This window comes from Caenorhabditis remanei, chromosome IV (assembly GCF_010183535.1).
Source record: "Caenorhabditis remanei strain PX506 chromosome IV, whole genome shotgun sequence".
NCBI classification, from domain to species: Eukaryota; Metazoa; Nematoda; class Chromadorea; order Rhabditida; family Rhabditidae; genus Caenorhabditis; species Caenorhabditis remanei.
In genome coordinates this window covers 17,309,348-17,332,325 of record NC_071331.1, presented here as the reverse complement: position 1 = coordinate 17,332,325, position 22,978 = coordinate 17,309,348, and the positions used below count along the sequence as shown (strand labels likewise).

At 36.5% G+C, this 22,978-nt stretch overlaps 3 protein-coding genes across 3 annotated transcripts; all 3 read left to right on the top strand.

Moving 5' to 3' along the window:
* Window positions 1-8,789: 8,789 nt before the first annotated feature.
* GCK72_014828 (uncharacterized protein) lies at window positions 8,790-9,043 on the top strand (the record flags this gene model as incomplete). Its single annotated transcript, XM_003088740.2, has 2 exons — window positions 8,790-8,862; window positions 8,913-9,043. 2 exons carry the CDS (start codon window positions 8,790-8,792, stop codon window positions 9,041-9,043), a joined length of 204 nt encoding a protein of 67 aa, XP_003088788.1.
* Window positions 9,044-13,094: 4,051 nt separating this feature from the next.
* Window positions 13,095-15,000, top strand: GCK72_014827 (uncharacterized protein; the record flags this gene model as incomplete). Its single annotated transcript, XM_053730487.1, has 8 exons — window positions 13,095-13,155; window positions 13,207-13,370; window positions 13,417-13,521; window positions 13,593-13,724; window positions 13,773-13,880; window positions 13,975-14,085; window positions 14,135-14,331; window positions 14,886-15,000. The coding sequence occupies 8 exons, from the start codon at window positions 13,095-13,097 to the stop codon at window positions 14,998-15,000; spliced, it is 993 nt and encodes a 330-aa protein (XP_053585259.1).
* Window positions 15,001-15,482: 482 nt separating this feature from the next.
* Window positions 15,483-18,956, top strand: GCK72_014826 (uncharacterized protein; the record flags this gene model as incomplete). The annotated part of the gene is made up of 5 exons (XM_053730486.1): window positions 15,483-15,567; window positions 15,706-15,953; window positions 17,003-17,114; window positions 18,251-18,342; window positions 18,810-18,956. 5 exons carry the CDS (start codon window positions 15,483-15,485, stop codon window positions 18,954-18,956), a joined length of 684 nt encoding a protein of 227 aa, XP_053585258.1.
* Between the last annotated feature and the right edge of the window lie 4,022 nt (window positions 18,957-22,978).

Below are 22,978 nucleotides of genomic sequence, written 5' to 3'. Positions count from 1 at the left end.
TTTGAAACAAAAACATGAAAACGAGAATCAAAACAACGGTTTTGATTTCAATGGAATTTTCTAGATTTTTTGGTTGTTTTGGACACTTTTCTGAATCGTCAAAAACCATATGTCTCTCTATTACTTGTCACTATTTTCTAGTAATGTGTCAAGTTACATTGATCACTTTTTATCTGAAGAGGAACGCCTTCTTAACAGAAAAAGAGACGATTCTCGCTTTTTATTTGTCTCTTCGGGAATCAAACATCCCGTGGATCTCTTGTTTGTTATTCCGAATTCTGAGTCTCCTTCCATCTGAATCACCCCCATTTTCCCAAATGCTCCCTCCCTCCATGCTAACTAAAATGATGATCGACCACCGGATAGAATACTTCAAATTTCCTGTCAAATCTAGAAGAATTTCCGTTTGTCAAAATATCTTTTATCTTTTATCATCTTTCTTCAACAACTTTCTCCTCTTTTCAAACTTCAAACCGTCCGTTTTATGGACGGTTTGAGGTATGCAATTGAGTGAGGTGTCTTTTCACTTTTTGACCATTCGAATTCCTTTCGAAGAATCAGAAAATGATAGTAGAAGGAATGTTGAACAAGGCTTGTTGGTGACTGGTGCTTAGCTCCAGGATTCTTCGCATATTCTTGAAAAAAATCAGAATTTTTTTTTCAAGTTTTAAGAACCTGAAGCTAGTTTTCACCTCACTTAACCTGACTTTTTATCTAGTATAGGTAAGATGTCTGGAACTTTTTTTAACTGTTCGTACGCTCGTGGTTTTATATCTATTGGTTGCATATAGTTAGGTTGTTGATAGGTTCTTTGGAATATAGGTTTTTAATTGAATATTGTGTTTTTGGGTTAAGGTTCTTATCGCTCGCTATACTTTTCCGGTTTCCAGGCGGATATTAATAACTTAGAGAGTGTGTAGACTGTTCGATGGGCACTAAGAGCAGAGCTTTATTTGTATATTTGACAATTTGTGTTCACAGGTTCTCTCTAGAACGATTCATTCAATTGAAGTCGAATAGCTGAAAATCTTGATTCGTTCTGCCGACTTAGATTCCATCTATAGTAATTACACAATTTTTTAAAATCGGACAGTACTCCGCGACACTCTCATTACGTACTTTTTTGCCCCAATACTCTCCGTTTCCAGCCCTCCCATCTCCATTTCCTACCACCCACTTGACATTCTCTACCAATCTTTTTCCCTTCTTCCAAATGTTTATCCATTCGTTTCCATTTGTGATACATCATTCTTATATATAAAAGACAATTGGGCGTTGTCTGAGGCACTGTCCGCAGCGGTTTTGGAAACAGAAGAGAAACTGAGCCAGCGGGCAAAACCGAACTGGCGTGCTTTGGACAACGACCGCCGCTTTAGACCACTCGGCCATGCGGGCACATTTGAAAAGAGGTGCCCACGTGAATGAGGAGATACCAGCCGGCTCAACCGCCGAAGGCGGGGGAGACAGGCTGGTATCCTCATAATCCCTATTTCCCTTCCAAATGACTGAAACCTTAGATGGCATTGACTCATCCCCTCACTCACTTTCCTCATCTCTCCATCACCTTTTCCCATTCTTTTCATTCTTATCTAATTGCCTAATTGAATCATGTCAAGGAAGTTAAATGAGTCTTTTTTGCTGTTTCATCTCAATCATATCCATATGTTTTCGGTGCAAACCCCCATCTCATTCATCAATTTTGGTCTATTCCAACAGATGGAATGGTAGTACATCAAAATGATGAAAAAGTGAAAGAACAAGAGGAGCTGCAGCTGCAGAATCCCCACTAACTCCGCCCACTTTTTTTCTGTTTCTTGCCATTCTTACAATATTGTCTGTTGTCCGGAACATTACAGAAATTTTTTTTTATATGAAAACAATCGTCATGCTGAATGAGTCACAGTTCTACAGTTTTACAAAAGGTCAACATCTTTTCTCTTTTTCAGTTTATTCTAGAATCAGTGTCTGACCATTAGGTTTGTAATGAAGGTACTTTTAATAGTGTGTTGCTTCTCGAGGTTCAACAGTTTGATTACACTATTAGAAGAGAGAGAAAGAGGCTAATCGTTCGATTCGCTTCTCACTTTATTACGTTTTGGTTTCTTTTTGTCTATAGTTCCATTTTGAGGTAAAATTTGTATTTCAAGTCTCGTCACTTTTTTCACTATTTTCCAGACAAACCTTGAATTAAAATTAGTAGTAATAGAAAGTAGTAAATAACATTACATTTCGTATTTCGACATTTTGTGGGAAAAAATATCAAGGCATCTGAATCACGGTTCTCAGCATTTCAAGTTAGTCAAATATCACAGGGAAATGGATTTAAGGAAATATTTGAAAACTGGTTATTCTCAGATCAAAATGTTTCTCTCAAGAGAAAATTTGTTGGTTTTTGACGAACTGTTTCACTGTTATAATGGTGGTTTTGGGGGAGTAATGCGATAAGATTTGGAAATGATAATCAAAGATTTTTCATAAGAAACATCTGATTTATCATGGTTTTAGGTTTAAGTTGTAGCTTTTTCTCAAGCTTCAGTCCACCTATATTCCTTATTAGGTACAGAGTGCTTCTGAAAATTGGAATTTCGGAATTGAGACACCTCGAAACCAGATTTATGGATTCCGAAACTTCCCATCTTCGTGTTTTTCTCCGAACTTCTCCTCCCGATTTCAGACCTTTCCCTCTGACCTTTTTGAAATTCCTTTTCATGTTTTCTTGCTCTCACTCGACCTCCCAAGTGCGATGTCATAAACTTCTTTTTATTATCTCGAGAAGACGCATGTTTCTTGTGAAATGTTGCCTTCGTCCAGCAGCTTCTTTTCATCGAAAAGATGAAGAGGAACACGAAAAAAATTCGAATGGTTTTTCTGTTTGGCGGCCACATTTCTCTTTGTCTTCTCCTTCTTTTTTCCCCGTTTTTCTTGTTCATCTAACCCGTGAACTTCTTGAAAAAAAGAAGAGAAACGAATAGATCATAATGGAGAAAAAGGTTATTGTGATAAGAGAGAGGAAGTGTTTCTTTTCGATTTATTCTCTCCCAGTTTCCCATCAGTTTTCACTTTGTTTTCAATCCTTGACCAAGGATATTTCACCCCGCAAAAACTTCATTAGATGTCACCTGTAGATATCAAAATGTTGATTTTCTCTTGTTTCAGTTTGTTTTTTCTCTTTTTCGGTGTCTTTTTAGTCTTGAAACAGTTCAAAAAGGAATGACCTTGTAGACCTCACAGGTTAATTCGGATCGTTCTCGTCTGACTGTTTTCAGTTAAAGAATTCATTGGAAATGATTGGTTGTTAATGATATTGTATCACGATAGTTAACTTTAAGAGTGTGAAAAAGTTAGAGTCACTCAAAGAATTTCAGTGTAAAAACACTGAAATTTTTAGAATTTTGTACTTCGACAGTGCTTCGAAACTTTTAACTCTCTAGAAAAAACTCGTAACAAAAAGTCGTAAACTACAAAAATGAAGCTTCAAGTTTGATCTACCAAAGCTCCACGGCCTCGTGCAGAGGCCCTTTCAAAGTACTGTGCGCAGTGCATTGAGAGAGGCCTCCGCTGGAGGCCGTGAGCTCTAGGCCGACAAACTCTTAGCGTTATTCGATTTTTTTCCAAAACTGTAGATTTGTAAATTTCTTGGATTCTCGACCCCTAGGAATACCTTCATTATCAATTTCACTACAGTCCTCGTTTCCAAATTTCAGACATCATCTTCCATTCCGCCTCATGACCCAAAGTTCCTTAAAATTCAGAAAAAACCTTTTAATATGCCTTTGAAGTGTGACCGCTTCGGTTTAATTCGAAAGATTCCACATTTAGATATGATGTTGTTTTTATGAGTATGATACGATTAGGTTTCAATTAATGTTTCCAGTCAGATGTTCAGTTCAAATATTCCTTCTCTCTTCACATGACCCTTTTTCACATGACGACCCCCACTCTCGATTGTCAGTTTATTATTATCCCTCCCCTCCCCCGTCCTCCTCATTTTCTTCTTCTTCTAATATTTTTTCCCACCAAAACCCAGTTCGTCGTTCCTAAAATCGTCTCATAACATCACTTTGGTCATCAGATTTCCGGGGTTCAACACTCGTTCCAAGATTTTCAAAAGTGATGTTAGAAGGAGAGGAAATTCAAAATTAGCAAAATCTGGAAATCGAAATGAACTCGTGGAACTCTGTGATGTGATGATGATTGGATTACATTGAATTGATCTATTGTCTCTTTGATCCATTGGATTACGGTATCACACTTCGTATTAGGGTTTTGAGGCAGATGCTGTGAAAGATATTCTTCTTTCAGAGTGTTTAACTGATTCTTCTGTAATTGAAGTCTCTCAAATTTATCTTATTCATAAAAAAATACTAGAATTTTACTTTTGCGTTTGAAAACATTTCATTCATGCACCTGATAATCCGCGACACATCGACCGTCAGTTTCTATGACCTTGTGAAGACTAATCTAAAAAATCTCAAACAACAAAAATGGAGCTCTATTATTTATTCGCGATCATTCAAAACTTGAGATCATCGGACAGTCCGTGACTCAGTGACACCTTCTGAATGTTACTCTTCAAGTCCAATCTGACAAGTGGACGACTTCTGTAATTCAAAAGTGAAACATTGTAATTGATAATTAATGTATTCATAAGGTACAGTACCTTGTACACTTTCCCTTTCTCTCCCCTCCAACATTCCACTAAAAGTGAGTCATAAAAGTAATATGCTCTGGTCATCTACTCTTTCTTCTGATGACATACTGTCCTTCTTTCCGTCATATTCTCATTTCCAATTTCCTTTTCTTCTTTCTGTGACTCATTTCGGCAACATATCCATTCCGTTCTCCGTACAGATTTCTTTTCGAAACTCGATCATGTAATGAGCTTGCACACAAAAAAAGAGGGACAATGTCCTTGACATCGAAATGAAACTGTTATGCAACTTGGCGCTTCCCTCCTCTCCACTAAACTTTTGTCTTTTCTCTCTTCTTTCTCTTTTTCCTTCTTCTTCTTCTTCTACTCGCTACAGCTCATTTGAGTCGAACAATACGGGCGCCTCCTAGGAAAAAAGCGAGAAGGTCGTACCCCCCGAACGACTATTTTTGAAGAATGAATTGTTTCTTGGGAGGTTAAAATAGATATATATCTTTTTGTTTTTAGTGTTCGAAAAGTGACGTGGACATCCATCCTGAATTCCCTGCAGCTCAGAAGAATTCCAGGTCACGACCCAATTCAATTACTTTTCTTTCGTATGAACTTTCGGGGTGGAATGAAGCTCAAATGAGCTATTCTTCTTGACTTGTTTTTGTTTAATTTTCTCCTCTTTCTCTTCCTATTATTGAGCCATTGTCATCGTCGTCTCAATTCTAAATTTATTTCAAATATAAATATAATGGCAGCAGAAGTTCTCTTTTTTGATCATTAACCAACTGTTCCTTCTTTTTAATTTGCAATCGAAAAGTTGGGTTCACTTCCGGCTTCATCCTGACGTGAGGTTTATAGTTTGATTATTCGGAAGTGTATTGAAGTGGTATGAATTATGTAATCTCGCTCTACCGAAATCCGTTAGCGTGGAGCCCACTTGTTACATCTGTGTTATGCTAATGAATTTTCTTGATTCTACTTCAGATAAAAGTCTAGTAAATCTCAAATCCAGTACATTAACCTTCTAGCAATAAAAAACCTGAAACTGGGATCTGAACTCTGTACCTTACATAAAATTAGATATGCAATAAACACTTTTTATTTCCAGAATCGAAGAAAATGAGATAGAAATCTAGACTCGTGGAATAAAATTATCTGAAATCAAATTAGATAATTTTCAGCATGAGGTCATAAAACTTTTCGAAAATATCTGAGTCAATTTTATCTGTTTAGATTAGACTTTCGAGTTTTGATAAATTCCACCAACTGGTTTCTATGATTTCACATACTCCAACGTTCATTTTGATTCCATTTTTGACTCCAACGGAAATCAGATTCAGAATCGGAACTTGACTACATTTATGCTCCAATTGTAGTTGCAATCCAATAATAGTTTCAACCAAAGATTCTCATGATTTTTCCTGGAACCTTGCTTCCAAGAATCTCTACTTTCCACCCCCTCTCGTAACCTATCCGTTCGTTTTTCTTCTTCTTCTTCCCCGTTTTCTGAGTCAAATCAGAAATGCCATTTGTAACGATGTTTGCTGACTTTTAAAATGTTGCCAAACAATACATATATCGGTGAGAATCCCTTTGAAATTACTTTCTTCTTCTTCCTTCTTCCTTGTTTCTTCTTTTATCTTTTTCAATTAGTACACAACAATATTTGACCTTCTCTCTTGTTTTGAGTGAGATGCTCATTTTTTAATAAAAAATGAATACAAAATTGGTGCCTGGCAGAGAGCAACACGAGGAATGACGTAGACAAGACATCTGACTTTAATTTTGACTTGGAATTGGAGTAGAAGTAGGTCAAATTATGGGATAAATACTCCAAAATAGTGTCAGAAGGGGGGTGTCATTCGGTTATCAAATTGATAGATAAATGATCTTTGAGTGTGAAAAAGTAGGGTGACAAATGGAGAAAAAGTTGTAGTGGTTTATCATCTCTAGTTGTTTTTTTATAGTGTCACACGTCAAATCATGATTCGGTTAAAGCTAGAGTTGAAAGATCTAGAAATTTCAGTCCGGCAACGTCGGACATCACAAAATGCTGTCGGTTCTGTATCCCTTTTTGAAAATGGTCTCTGAGATGGAAAAAAAAAACCAAAAACCTCATTTTCCACCGGAAATTAAATGAATTTTTGTTGTGAACGGTACCTATACTGTCTAGCAATAAACACAATTCAACATCTGTCGAGCTCTAAATTTCTTAGAATTCAGTCGTTTCTTTTACTTTCTCGAGAATCCTTCTACTTTCTAGTTTCCAGAGTTTGACCAGATGAACATCTGATTTTCTAAAGACATTTAGTCTCTGAATTCCGGATTTCCAGACGAAATCACGAGTTCAAAAATGTATGAGATCTGAGAATCAAGAGTGGCACATAAGGATCAAATCATGAAGATTCATGTGACCTCTATTTCAATGTCAGCTGAGAATCATTGAGATTTGAATTCTACAGATATGTAATTGGTCCTCTGAATTTTATATTTCACATAAATCATTGGCGATGCGAATTTCCAAAAAAAAGTGACTCGTGAAGTTCTGTAAGATTCAGAATATCTGGTCATTGCAGAACTTCTGTTCTCGAATTTGTGAAGACTCAAATCAAAAAAGAATTATCTTCTTCGGCCGATCTCTGTTATAAACTACAGTCGCCTAAATCCTTCCAGAGACCATCATACCAAGAATCCAAACTATTTCTGAGACCTTATCTACGTGACAATCCCTAACTTTCCCACCGTCTGCACCAGACCGTTCTCAGGATTTGCTCTCTATGAGAACACTGAAAACCCACGTCATTCCCCTATTCTCACCTGATAATTTCTCCCACAGTTTGAACTATAAGTTCGCCTTTTCTCTTCTTCGTCACCTCCAGCTCCCTTTCTCTCTTCGAGAATCTAATTATAGGTAAGAACTTCTTCGTCTGAGAACCTTGGACGAATCGGTTCCGCCTTATTCCTCCTCGATTCATTGTCGAAAATGGATTCATTCCGTTTAGGATTCCATGCCTTCTCAATGTTTATTTTACACTCCTCTTCCTTTCTTTTCTCTTCCATTATCTGTTTTTTTTTCATTTCTGATACGGAAATAACACATTAGTTGGCAGTTTGATGTGACCCAGTTATCCCTCCCCATTCCTGCCACATCATCAGAGCATTCGGGTCGAATCGGAAGGGGGCGTGGCTTGTGTCGGCTGAGGGATGCTCCGCCCCTTATTTGCAAAGATCCAAGAGCCCCGAAAAGAATTTCATTCCATTTTTTATTGAACGCAGTTGTTGGGTCACCACTTTTTATGAGTTTGTGGGCGGTTTTAGTGACCTTCATTTCATAAAAATAGTAGAAGAATTCAAGAAGAAGACGTTGTAGTTTCACTGAAAGAAAAGAAGATGTTACTGCTCTGTTTCTGCTCCGGAAAGATTAGTTTCTGACGTCTTCTTGATCTATTTGATTCAATATGTGATTTTTTTATTTTTAGAATTCCAGACTTTGCAGAAGCAATTGGATTCCGATCTTGGCTAGCAAGGAATCAAAATAAGAATGAGAATCTCATGCTGATCGGAATCCATGACCTTATCTTCAAAGGACTATGATAATTGACATCACTTTCCATGTTATCACACAAAAACTACTACCCATGTCCTTTTGTTTTTCAGAAAAACACAACAATCTACCCAACCTGACCTCTATCTTCTCTTTTCTCACTTTTACTCACCTTCTCCTTATCCAATTAACGTTTATGACCAATCATAAAGGTCAGTTTGTTTTTTAGAATGTCCAATTAATTTTACAAGTGTGAACGACTTCTGACACGTCATCTCACTTCTTCATGAACCATTCTATTCCTTGGTTAATAAAATGATGTAATGTCAAAGTAAAAAAATAAGAAAGAAGAAGGAGAAGACCACCAAGAAAGAAGCGAGCTGAATATCTGATATCATTTCATTTTAATAGAAGCACTACTCACTTTTCTCCTTCTTCTTTTCTCATGACCTTACTCTTTCCCATTCCTTTTTTCTTCTTTTCCCGACCCCTTTACCTTTTTCGAACGTTTCAATGTATAATTACACGCCTTTTCTCTCTTCCTAAACTCCCAATTTATTGAGAAATTCCGTTTACAGGCAATCAACACTTCTCGAAACAACGATGCAACTCTCCGTCGTTTTCCTTCTTGTCGTTCTCTGCTTGGCCGCTGTCATCGCTATTCCAATTAGTGATGGTGAGTTCGAAAGCTTATCAACTCGTAGAATCTAATCATCCCTCTTCCAGCATCCCGTGCTCGCCGTGATGCCGTCTCGGAGAAGCGTCAAACGAAGTCTCGTTCCGGATACATCCGCTTCGGAAAGCGACGAGTCGACCCAAATGCCGAACTTCTCTATCTCGACCAACTTCTTCTCTGAATATCCATGAGCACATCACCATCGACACCCGCACAAACACCTTCTACTTCTTCTTCTTCTTCTTTTCCCGCCAATCGAAATCCACGTCATCAACGCCGTTTTCTTTCTCTGCGTCTTATCTAGTCTCTCTCTTTTCTAAACAGTACATCCCTTCTCTTCTTTAAACTATTCAGAATACCATCATCCCAGTCGTCAAGTCTTCATTCATCGTCTGAATATATTCGTTTCATATTTCTAACGAAGATCTCGAAGCGTCTCTGATACCAATGTCTCCCCCCGTCTTTTCGCTTCTTTTCGTCGTTGCCTTCTCTCTTTTTTCTCGGCTCTTTTCTTTCAATCAGCCCACGCATTCTTTTGTTTTATTGTCGCATTCCATGTATTTTGAAATCTGAAATACAGCGAATAAAAACGATTTGTTGCTTATCTCAAAACTATTTCTATTTGACAAAAGTGTAAACAATACAATTCACATGGAAATTGGAAGATACAAAGTCCAATACACAGTTTTTGGATTCTGCACAAGAAAGACAATCAGAAGGGAAGTATGAACAAGATTCCAGTCACACGAAATTTTGGTCTGAATATCTAATACATAAATGAATCGTGAGAAGCTGTACAACGGTCTTCATGAATATGCTCAGAATCAGACTTGTATCTAACCGATAGACACTACCGATACCAAACCCAAATCGAGCACTGGATGAGAGAAAAGTTTTGGAGCATTTGTTTTAATATCGCAATTTTGTGTGAAATCCTACGATACCTGGCCTTTTGTTTTTTTGAAATTAGAATGTCAAATTTAGAAAACAGATGAGTACGAATATCGGTGTCATCCGCAGAGTGAAGTAGGCTTCTTGGTGGAGCTTATGTTTTTCGACGTTTTTGTACATAAACTGTATTAATTAATTTCTGATGGGAAAAGCGGAGAAACCATTGGAAACGGCTTTCGTCCCGAACTCCGACATCAAGAACAAAAGCATAAATAGCAGAAAATGGCTATAAAATCAAGTTCAAGGTCTTGTTTTACAGTTATTTTTAACAGTTTCAGGAAGTCGTTGTCGGAGAATCGGAACAATATTTTGTTTCAAAAAATAATTGTAGACAAAGTTGAAGATTCAGAACACTCCACCGAACTATGAGCAGTTTAAATAATTCCAATTTCACACAATTCAATAATACAATTATTTGTTGGGTTTTCCAAATAAAAATTTTGTTAAATAATGAATACCCGTTATTGAATCTCGACCGACCGGCCCGATTTTTAACAAGTCTGGTTTTTTGAACTGTAGGACTCTATGAATTGTTCCGATCCAGGACTCGTCAACTATTTAAATCCATCACAATTATCGCAAGCCTACATATTATGTCTACAGCTAATCTTCCGTAGAAAGAATAAAAAGGAACCAAATTCTTATTTTTCTGTACTCAGAAGATTCCAACACATTCCCCATCGACTAAGTAACTCTGGAAATGATTCAAACATAGTTATCTCCAAAAACACTATTTTTCCCAAAGATAATGCAATCAGGATAGCCTGACGTGTAGGTGGACAACATACTTCATTCAACACCGGATTTATTTTGACAACATGGCGATTCTTGACGCCATTCCGAATATGAGTCAAGTTTCGATTTTCAATCTTTGCTCTTCGTAAGTGACAACGAAGACTTCTGTAACAAAAGAGAAGAAGAAAAGCTGAATAACAAGTCAAAACATGTAACACGCTTTCTAATGAAACCATTATTTGGTATTCGTCTTGAATTTGTGTCTACGGCGAGTCTGGCTTTTAGCGCTTTCACAGCTCGTTATCATGGTCAGTTGCTTCGGTTTTTTGTTCGTTGTTCCAGAACTTCGATTATTTCAACCCACATACTAACAGACTTCCAGATATTCAATTATTCTTGTAACATAATTAGTTTCCCTTTGTTATACTCAAACATCTAAATTGCATTTCAATCTTGAAGTCTGCAAGAAAAGTGACAAATTCCAGGTTATTATTCTTATCGAAACCGTTTTTAATTTTGTGTGGAACTGACTAGGGAAGGCCTCCAGGTGACCGTGGAGTTATGAGGCGTGACCTATATCAATAGAAAGCTGAGAAAACGCTAATTCCAAATATATTCAGTTTTTGCCCTCGAAGTCTGGTTTTCGAGAAAAACAAGGTCAACGTTTGGAAAAATGAAGAATTATTGTCTTTCTGATACGAGAATAATGTTTTGAAATCTTGTAATTTTCGCGTGTTAGAAAGGTAATAACTCTCTATTTTTCCGAACTTTGACTTTATTTTTATCGAATGCCAGGCTTCAAGGGCAAAAACTGATTATGTATTTGGAATTAGCGTTTTTTCAGCTTTCCAATGATATATGTCAACGTTCCATAACTCCACGATCACCTGGAGGCCTTCCCTGGTGAAGTAAGTTATGAAACCGACTACTTCCTCCAGTTTTTAATAAATTTGCTTCGTGATAATGTGTTTCCTTCCCTCTTTGTTTCATCATAACTGTGCTCATTGTCTACCTTCCGTGTTGAAATTATTCTCAAAGTTAATCATTTTTGAGATTACATCGAAAAAATTGAGAAAAAGTATCAACCGTCAGGATTGTTTCTTTCTCCAAAAACTGATTCCCCTTTATTGAAATCGAAGATTAGGAAAGTGGGCAGAGTCAGTATGCACTGTTTTCTTCAATTTCCCTTATTGGCATATGCACGAAGGAAATGAAAATATAATCCAGAAAAAGTTCGACAGATCAAATAAAAGTATTCTGAGAATAAAATTAAATGCTTTCAGATTAAAGACTGGCCTCTATCGACACTTTCGTAATATTGTTTCACTTGAAATCAAAACAAGGTGTCCCTTAATATTCTAATCAAAGTGTAGCCTGGACTACGATTAAATTCTCTCTCTTTTTATTCCTGGAAACACTAAAAACTACACTATTTGTGATAAGTAGCTAAACAACATTCTATATTAGTAACCTAATTGTGAGAGCAAGTTATTTCTTGTTTTCACGAGATTTTCTTCCCATTTCTATGTACCTTTTCTGGTCAGGAACCTCATGCTCGTTATTCAAAATCTCATTGATACTTCATTACCTTTTTCTTTCTCGGGTTCTGACTTCTGTATTATTTCCTCTTCCATTTTTTTCTTGCAGGCCGAAAAAAGTTACAGATGACTGATTTCTCACTCTCAATTATAGTTTTTGTTCCGATGATTTTTTAAATTTTTATTTTCTATTTTCGGAAGTGAAATGGAAACGACAGATCAAGTCAAAGTTAATCAGCCGAATCGAGTATTCTCTGATATTCTCTGATTTAGCAAGGAATAAGCATGATAATTACTTTCCAAAATTTCCAAAATTCCAAAAAAATTATTTTCTCGAAATAGGAATCAAATCAACGAAGTCACACAGTCTTTCCTGAAATTCATTTTAGTTTTATTCTAATTTCACTTTGTTCAATAAAAGAATTCTCAATCGGACAAGTTAAAACAGAAGAAAGTGGGCGGAGTCTGATTCCCTGCAGAACATAGGGACCAGCGGATCTGTCGGATGCTTATATTGATCTATTTCAGCGCCCGCTGTGCTAGTTTTTTCTTTGGGAAGAAATTCTGATAAATCTGAAAAACGGTTGTAGTTAAACTTTCTTCAGTCAGTACAAAGAACTTCCACAAGTACAAAGTTTCCAGAAAAAAAACAAGTTGCCTTTTCTTGCAAAAACTTGAACCATTTGTTCTCCCAATTCCCACGAAATACAAAGATTTCGTATATCTCCAACATGACGTTGTAAATCATTATTTTTTCAGATTCGTTGCAATTATTTTGTTTTGCTTCTGAACTTCAACAACATTTGAATATTACTCTCAGAATACATTCAATTTCCCTAAAACATTTCCGCGGAAGTCGTCTATTTGATTACGTTTTTCTTCTCTCTATGTTTCATTCTCTCTCTTTTTTGAATTAATTTAATTTAGCCCCCTTAACAACTGACTTTTTGCTTTTGATTTTCAGTTTTTCTCGTACTTTTTATCTCGTTTTCATCCAGATTAAACTTGATGAATGAATCGAAATCAGTGATAACAAACGATGAATTACAACTTGATTTCGTTGGAGTCGGTGAGCAACTCTTTCAGTTTATTCTATCAACAGCTCAATCATATTTTCCAGATCCAATTGTTTTTCCAGTCTATAGTAGTGATGAATATTGGGGAAGAGAGGTTCCATACGCAGTTTTTATTCTTATATTTTGTGTATTTTTCATAATTCTTCAAATTCTCGTAATGAGAGTGATGATAACAGATAAAGACTTGAAAAAGTTACCTGCATTTCAAGTGAGTTGAGAAACAATTCATTCAGAAAACCAACTTGAATTTTCAGATAATGTTTATGATCTCATTTTTCGATACGATCCAATTATTTGTTCATTTAACCGCTGTATTTTATATTTTGAATTCTAAACCTCATTTTGGTACTGTAGACTATGTAAGTTGATGTTTCAGGAGTTTATATTTCTTTCTTTCATTGATCTCTTGATTATTTTTCAATTCTTTCAGTTAATTGGAGCGGTAATGAATGCATCTTGGGTCTCAATGCTCATTCTCAGTATATTTCTGAATATAAATCGTTTGATTTCCATAGTTTTTCATTTTAAATCTAGTCGAATATTCAGTCCGGTTACTATGAAAGTGAGTGTAGAAGTCACAGTAAATCGAAAAAAATAATCGAATTTCCAGATCTATTTTTCTCTGATTCTCGTTGTCTGGTGCATCGTCTTCTTTCTGAATGCATCTGGATACAGTCATATGGTCTATCTGTTACCTGCTTACACGTGGCATTATGCCGTGAGTCGAATTGTGAGAAGTCCATTTCGTGTTAAGCTTTGAGAGGAGCTCTGAGAAACTGCCCGAAACACAAAAATCGAATTGAGATTTTCAGGCAGCAAATCCATTGTCTGCAACACTGAGATCAGTTAGTGCAGATATCTCATTAGTTGATGTTTTATTCTCCCTTTTTGCTCATTTGTCTATATTCACTTATATTTATTTTGTGAGTTCATTGGCCTTAAATTATCTTAAATAGAATTCTGAAATTACAGAAAGCAGCGATGTTATCCAAGAAAGAATTAATTCTGACCATTCAAGTTGTATGTGTTTCAATGTTTCATATTATTGGATATTTGACGTGGGAATATTTTCCAATTCCCTGGGAATTACCGATTGGAGTTTTCATTGGACACGTTGTTTGGATGGTTTGGAATGCAATTAATCCAATGTTATATGTCTTGATCAATCCGTTAGTTTTTCCGCTTTTTTGTAGGAAATTTGGGAAGGTACAGTATCGGCCAAAAGTCTATCATATTTTTTCATTTGAAAATGCCCAACTTTGAGAGTGTGTCATGGTAAAACTTACTGTACCACAAAACAAATTTTAATGGGATCAAATGGACTAAGAGTAGAACTTCATTTGTGTAGTTGTCAACTTGTTTGTACGGACATTCCCTAGAGAGTTGTGATCATTTTAAGGGCTCCGAAAAATCGCACCATTTGGCACTGAAATTAGTCTTTTCAGAGAGAAATTACTTTGCCGATATGTAACTCTCGAGGGAATGTCTTTACAAAAAAGTTGTCAACTACAAAAATGAAGTTCTACTCTTGGTCTATTTGAGCATATAAAAAGTTGTTTTGTGGGACAGTTAGTTTTACCATGGCACATTCTCAAAATTCGCCAATTTCAACTGAAAAAGGCATAATATGATAGATTTTCGGCCGGTACTGTATTTAGAGAGAAATCTCTTTTTTGAACTCGTTCCTATAATAACAGTGTCTCATTTTGTTCCATATTTCCAGACGTATTCGAAACTTGGTATTAGCTTCAATTGGAAAGCAAACAGAAGTCAGTGGACGTACTCTATTCATCGCTTCTCATGTCTCCACTGTCCGTCAATCCGGGTCAAAACTTTGAGAATCGTCAACACAAAGAAAGAAACAATTTGATTACAAGTAATAAAAGAATCGACTTGTCAGTGGCATCTCCCCCAACCAATAAAAATCTTATCAATCGGTCATTCTGCCATCAATTTCGACTGTTTTTGACTGTTTCATAAACACAAAATATTTTCCATTTTTATCTTATCAATTGAAAAGAAGAGACAACGAAGAGAGCAACAATGTTCATATTTTCAATCAGTAAAAATGTCGTTTTTCAATGAAAAACTTGTCGATTTCTGAGTGTATTTTATAGATTTCAAAGTTCATAAAATGAATTGGATACTAAAAAAGAATCACTTAAAAATGCATACGAGGTACACCATTTTCTTCTTTTTTCTCTCGTTTTCTTCCTGTGATTATCCACATTTTCTATTTTTGGGGTGGGAGGTTCTTTTCGTTTTTTGGTGCTTTTTGTTCCTTTCCGCGAGGAAGAAAAACATATAATATTCGTTAAAAATGTTGGAAATTGAGTTCTACAAGACAATCCACTTGATCCAGTATATCGACGAGTTGTTCGAAATGGCCGAGGAGAAAATGCTTGGTGAGTTCTTTTTCAGAATTCTTTTTTTAAAGATTCTTCTAAAATGAGAATTGAAAAATAGTAGATTCTAAAGACATTCTCATTCATCACGTCTTGAGAAGCTGACGTGTCGAAATTCCAAATATTCTTCTATTCCAGCAATCATATCTGTCTCGGACAAGACAGGACTGATCCCACTTGCCGAAGGACTCGTATCCGCTGGTCTGACTCTTGTTGCTTCTGGAGGGACTGCCAAAACAATCCGTGATAATGGAATTGATGTTCATGACGTGGCAGATATCACAAAGTTTCCAGAAATGCTTGGTGGAAGAGTGAAGACACTTCATCCGGCAGTTCATGGAGGAATTTTGGCGAGAGATTCGGAAAGTGATCGAAAGGATTTGGAGGTGAGAATAAAGATTAGAGGGAAGAAAGAAGAACTTCCGGGGAAAAGGAAAAAAATCTTTGTACTTGGAAAGAGAGATTTCTTTACTTACTTTAATCGAATCGAAAGGAAAGTAAAATAAGGAAAGAGATAAAAGAAGAGGCGACAAAAAGTTGGTCCATTTCGGATGAAGACGGGATTATCTCGTGAAAAAGATGGAGACAAAGGAGGAGAAAGAAGATTAAAATACGCTGGGGCTCACTCTTTCATTTTGTCAGCGACTTCTAAATTTGGAGAGATGGTTTCTTAGATTTCGGTTAGTGACGAAGAGTTGAAAGTTGAGATTTTCTGTTTTGAGAGTTTTCGAACCGGAGCTATGGAACTCAAAAGATCTAAAGACTCTTTTTGTTTTAAGTTTGAATTTTGTGTTGAATTTTTTGTTTTTTTTTAATCCGCCTAACTAGGGAATGGGCTAAACTGGCCGTGGAGTTCAGAAACGAGATCTAGCACAATCGAAAGACAATCGAATTCTGAAATCCGTTTTCAAAAATTGTTGAATGGCCTTCAGAATCCAGATGATCTGGTCTGAAAATCTAAATTTAATACATGTGATTAGACCATTCCTTAGTAAGATGAATGTTTTCAACGTTTTCGATATAAACGGCCAACTTCAGAAATCGTTTTCAGCTATGGGCATTGCCAATATACGATAACTCGATTTCAAATACCACAAGCTTTTTTTATCTCAGAAAAACAAAATATTTCAAACTTCAAACTGTCCCTTAACAAAAAAACAATGATTCCGTTCTTTCGAATGACGTATTGCACCCAAAAAATGCATCGAAAAGAACACTGATTGGAATAGAAATTGGGGTTATTGTGCACCGAAAACATCTCTCTCTCTCTCTCTCCCTCTCTCTCTCTCTCTCTCTCTAGAAACTTGTCTACGTGTGAGATCCCGTATACCGCCCGTGTCGATTCAATTACCTCACACCAACATCTTCTTCTCCTTCTTATTTTTTCAAAAACAATTCGATTTGTTTCTATTTCCTTTTCGTCTCCTTCTTCCAGAAACACAACATTTCATTCGTTTCCGTCGTCGTCTGCAATCTTTATCCATTCAAAAAAACAGTTCAATCATCAAATTGTTCACTCGAAGAAGCCGTTGAGAACATTGACATTGGTGAGTTTATTCATCCGAAAAATCGAGGAATTTCCCCTTTATTTTTTGTTTTATGTTGCCATCTTCTCTCCGTTTTCCCTTGATTTCAATTCATGCACTTGACTTATTTCTGCTCCCGTGACTTACGACTTATTTTATCTTTTTGGACCAAACAGCCAATTCTTCTTCTTCTTCTTCTTTTTCTTTTCCCTTTCTCAAAATATTAATTTGATTTGTTCTGTGAAAAGAACAAATCTTCAAGAAAGAACATCAAAAAAGAAATGTTTTTTGTATACTTTTCATTCCATGTGGGGGAGTTGAAATGAGAAAATCTCAATGAGTTTATATAATCTATGATCGTTTTTCTTTTCGTTGAAAGTATCAAAATATGTTTTCATTGAGAAATATGAGTTCCGTCTTTGAGAAGATCTTCAGTTTTAAGTACATAAAACTTTGGAATATCAATGTTTTGAGTTTCGCGTTCATTCGAGGAATTGAATTTTTATAAGAGTTGAGTGATTTCCAGCAGTTCGACTCTTGTCCTTTTTGTATTTACTCTGACAGAACAAGCCCTTTCAAATGTCTTGCACCAAAACAGAAGTTTTAAAATATAAATCGAAAAATCTGATTCCACATAAAACCTTGAAAATTTTCCCTTTGTGGTGAGTACGGTAATCAAAACTTAACGAAATCTGTTGGATTAAAAGTCATTCCCTCCGAAAAAACACTGAGCAGATCAAAAGTTCCCACTAATAAACCTACCGTAGTCCTTTTCTCCATTCTCTCCTGACGTCTTCCCCTTCTTTCTTCTATAGTTTGAGCCCATCGAGCTTCCAACATTCTTTGATCGGACCCAATCAGATTCTATCTAATTCATTCTCATTGTCCTTACCTTTTCATCCATTTTCTTCCTCTTCTTTTTGCTCTTTTGTTTCATCAAATCTTTTACCTTTTTTACCCTTTTAAACTTCCCATTCCCAATTGACTCCGCCCTTTTGTTTTCCCTTCTTCCCTGTTTTCCAGATCCATCCATTCTTCCGTTTTTCCAATTTTCCAGATTTGTTGACTGTATATATATGAAAACCATAGAGTAAATCCATAAAATCTGTTCCCATGGGAGCAATTTTCAGCCCATATAAAGGTTCCTTGTTTTTCAGGAGGAGTCACTCTTCTTCGTGCCGCTGCGAAGAATCACAAACGTGTCAGTGTGATCTGCGATCCTGCTGACTACGATCATATAATTTCGGAGGTAAGTGAGGGAGTCTACAGATATTCCAGAGCTCTCAGAACCAAGTTCCCAATTCTTATCCAAATTTTTTTAATTTTAACATTTTTCAAACCCGAGACCGTCATTTTGGTTTATTTGTTAACCCAAAAACAGAAAAAGAAAAGGAAAAAACGGCGGGGCGGCTAAAAGATTGAATGAAATATTTTGACACGCTCTGCTCCGTATGTTCCTTGGGAGCAATTTGTCGACTGGAAGAAGACCCCTTCACCAACTGACTTCTTCCCCTTTTTTAGAAGAATATCTCAAGAGAACCAACACTTTTATAAATGAACAGAAACACGACGACGTCATAAGTTTTTAAACGAAAAGGTTTTTCTATTTCTTCTTATTTTCTGTTTTCTGTCGAACCTCTCATAAATTGGTCCTTTGAGAGTTTCAAAACAGAACGACACTCATGATTTTGTCGAAATTCAAACGAATTCTTTCAGTTGAAATCGGGAGGAACAAGCCGTGAACGTCGTCAACTTCTTGCCTTGAAGGTTAGTGATTTCAGAGGGAAATTAATGAAGATGTCACTCGAAAATCTCTCTTTCCTTCTTCTTCTTCTTCTCTACTCTCAAATTCCAAAACGATGAGTAAAATGAGCGGAAGAAGGGGGACACAACCCGGTAATAAACTTGGTGCAGAAAAGAGAAATCTGATTTTATAGAGCTTCCAACCGACGGAAAACTGAGGAAAAAAGAGAAGGCGTCAACGAGTTTTTGTTGCGTCCTCTGTTTTCTCTTGGTGTCAATTGACATATTATAGTAAGAATTTTTGGAATTTATATGGATTCCGTAAGGGCTTGAATTTGTTATATCTTACAGTATATAAGATGTGTACATTTGGGAATGGGATTTTTAAAAACCTATTTGATTGAAAAACTGACATCTTGGAGAATAAAGTTTTGAATCTTTTTACAATTTTAGAACCTAAATTATTCTCCAATCTGATTCATTTCTTCTTTCCATCTCAAAATAGTTAATCATTTTTAGGTTTTTTAACGTTTCGGCAGTGGTATGATTCAAAAACAACGATTTATTGAACTTTGAGTGAAATTTATCTGAAAAGTTAATCTGGAACCAGGGAATTCTGAAAAATATAATAGAAAGAAAGAATACTCTCTCGTCCAGTCTTAACTCGAAAATCTGTTCTTTCCTACCTGCTGAAACTTCCAGATACTTTCAGTATTCCCTAAACTCATTGATCATTTATTTCATTTCGATCAAAGTTTTCTACTAACGTCATCAGTCTCCCCCACTACTTGAAGTTCTCTCTCTTTTCAACACAATTTCATCAATTATTCTAAAAAGTTCACCACCTCTTCATCCACCTTTCCCCCTCACACCCATTCCTTCCCTCAAAAAAACTTTGAAATTCCAAACTCAAATATTTCCTTTTTGTTTTTGTTTTCAACCCCGCTCGAACGAATCGAGGAAATGAGATGGTAGAAAATGAATTTATTAAAACTTCCGAACCACTCTCCTTTTCTTTTTTATCCATCTTGAAACAAACGAACCCTCTCAATCTTTCTCTTTTTTCACTTCAAATTTACAAAGTAACAAAAAGAAAAAAGAAAGAAGAAGAGCGGGGAAAGTGCGAAACTTTGAAAAGTGGATGTGGGCGGAACACATAGAAAAAACAGAAGAGGTTTATCAATCTCACCGTTTTTTGAGCTCTTCTGGGACGACGTAATTCTTCAGACTTCCTCCATTTTTCACGTCTTTTGCAGAGTTCATTCGAATCTGAAGTCAGTTCTCTAATTCTAGAGTTGACTTGAGGATAGTTTTTAAACTACAGTAGGATAGCTTCCTCATTCTCACGACATCCATAGATGCTTTTAGTACTGACTAAATCTAAAGTATCAGAAGACCATATTGCTTCAGTGCCATCAAAACACAACATTTTTCTCAGATCTTTCTCAGCTTTTAAGCCATTTCAGAAGACGTTGTCTGACAAAGAAATAATCGTCGCCGCAGGCATCTTGAAATCGAAAGATCGAATTTTGATTGTTGTTTTATTATCGAATAGACTCTAGTTTTCTGAAAATTTTACTTTTCTTACATCTAGATGTGAATCACAGCGGAACGTACTAACTAGAAAAGATTTCCTAGTCACCGGAGTAGTCAGAAGAATGACCTGTACACTAATGATATGTAACACATGCTAGGTGCTTTGGCGACGTTCTATAAAGCCTCGCTTTAGAAAAAAACAGAAAAAAAAATAGACAGAATTTAAAAGTCTCCTTACTTGGCTCCCATCGGTAACATAAAAAATCTGAAAACACCTGTAGAATCACATGTAATCTTACGGATATAGTCAACTGTAGAATTGACTTCCCTGGCCAGCTTACAGATATAGTCTCAGGTGGGATCTATTACTCTACGCTCATGAACTTCCAGTTGAATCTTACCAATCTATCGTACTCTCAACCTAGTTCAAAAAAGTTCACAAAATGTTCCATCTCCTCCCTTCTCCTCCCTTTTTGAATTCGTTCAAAAGTTTCAATTTGACAGAATGTCAGATGTCAAATAAGACCAAAGAAGAAGTAGAAGGAGACCCCCATCTTCTACTTCTCAACTTGACACATCTTCTTCCGATTAATTCCAAGTGCTCATTGCTCTTCACTCCTCTTCTGCTTCTTTCCTGTCCTCAGTGTCCAGCAATTTCCGTCTTTTGTTCTTCGTCACAGAGCTGATCGTCGAAGTCTTCAGAAGACGTCGACGCCTTCTTCGATTCAATTTGCCACCAACCTGATGTGTTGTTTTTATGTCTGAAAACAATCTCTTCCACACCGAATTATCTTGACAAAATCCGAAAAAGAAGAAGAAGATTTCCTGTTGTTTTTGAATCTTTGCTCACCAGACTGAAACTTCCAATTTCAGAATCTTCTTCTTTAAAATACATTAGTGATCCCCCTTTTCCTGTTCCAGTTTCTTTATTTCTTGAAATTCTGGAAGTCTTATTTTTGTAAAAGTGAATGATTCAGAAGTGTTCTTGGTTACGGTAACCTAGGTTTGACTCTTCGTAGGATCCACAAGTTATATAGAAGTTCAGAATGACTACCGTACTCACCAGGAAGTATTTCTTCGCAAAATAATCTTCTTGAACTTCTAATCTGAACCTCAGAAACCACTGAACTTTTACGTTCCGTTCTCATCCATTTCGTTTTTTCTCCTCCACTGTTTTCCTTTTGCTACTGACCCATTTCTTCTCGTTTTGCTCTAATCCCTCATTCTCATCAACTTCGTCGTCCAGTTTGCTCTTCGTTGTCCTTGGACCCAACCCGACCTCTGTCTCTTCCCGTTTCTCCTCCTATTCTGTTTGGAATTTCAACGTTTTTCGGTCGAAAGGGACCCGCACTTCTCGCTTCTATCGGTCATAAACTTTCCACAAAAAAGGGAAGATCCAACGACAATTGAGGCAAAGTTTCACTCCTCGTGTGCTTTACCAATTGCTCGCTTCGTTGTGCTCCTATCTCTTTCTCATACAATGTTTCCCTTTTTTGTTGAAGGGCGACGACGACATTTTGAAGAAAAAAAGCAATTTGGACAATCAGGTACACAAAGTTCTTGTGTCCCTTTCCCTCCAGAATCCTTTGGGAATCACTCACTTTCTTCTTTCTTGCCAAAAACTTCCGAAATCTAATTGTTCGGAAAAGAAAAAATCGCGAAACACTATGAAAGAAGTGAGCATCACGTGCCGTCTTCCATTCGTCAGTTTTCTGTTTTGATCAGGCACAGTAAGATAAGAAATTGTAGAGTTACGGTGAATTTCTGGAGTAGGATACTGTAGTTTCTGACTAGTAAGTTTTTCTGGATATCTCATCTGAAAGTGTTATCTACTTGTGATAGGTTTTTGTGCCTCAGAGAGTCAGCGCTACCCCAAATCAGTCCCAAAATTGTCTGGCTGAAAAACGGATATATCTCAAAATCTTTTGGTTCTAATTTTTAAAGTGTCATCTTGAGAATTAACGGGTCCAGCTGATTCGACAAAATCAAAAATAGCAAACTACTCTCAAAATCCCAAAAACAAGAAATTGTATGTGTCATACGAACAGTTTAGACTCTGACAGATCCTTCATTTATCTAGAAAAATTCAGCTCAAAATTTGAAAACCTAGATTCCAACTTTCTTCTTGTCAAGCTTAACCGTACACTATTAGCGTTATCCTGAATCAATTTCAGGACGATTCTCGATTCCTTATAATTTTGGTGGTTACGGTAAACTGCTCCAAAATTCTGTCTCTGAAAATTAGACTTTTGTACCTACGATTTTCTCTATCGTCCGCAATAAATTACCTCATAATTAAACACGAGACTCTCCTCGTTAACCTATGCAAAACTGACTCTTGTTCCATTTCCCACACTTCGCTTTCTTCCGGGAGGCTATCAGGTTGCTCTTTGTGCTCCTGGGGGTGCAAACTCATTCCAAAAGATGACTCTTCTTCTTCCGGCCGAATATAAATGTATAAATTCGTGTATTTTGTCTCCTTCTTGTCTCCAAATATTTCATTTTCTTTTGAAAGAAAGCCGACGTTTTCTCGGGGACGAAAAAGTCAAAAGTTTCTATTCGGTTCGTTGGAGAAAACGGATTTCCGATTGAAATTTCAGAGCATT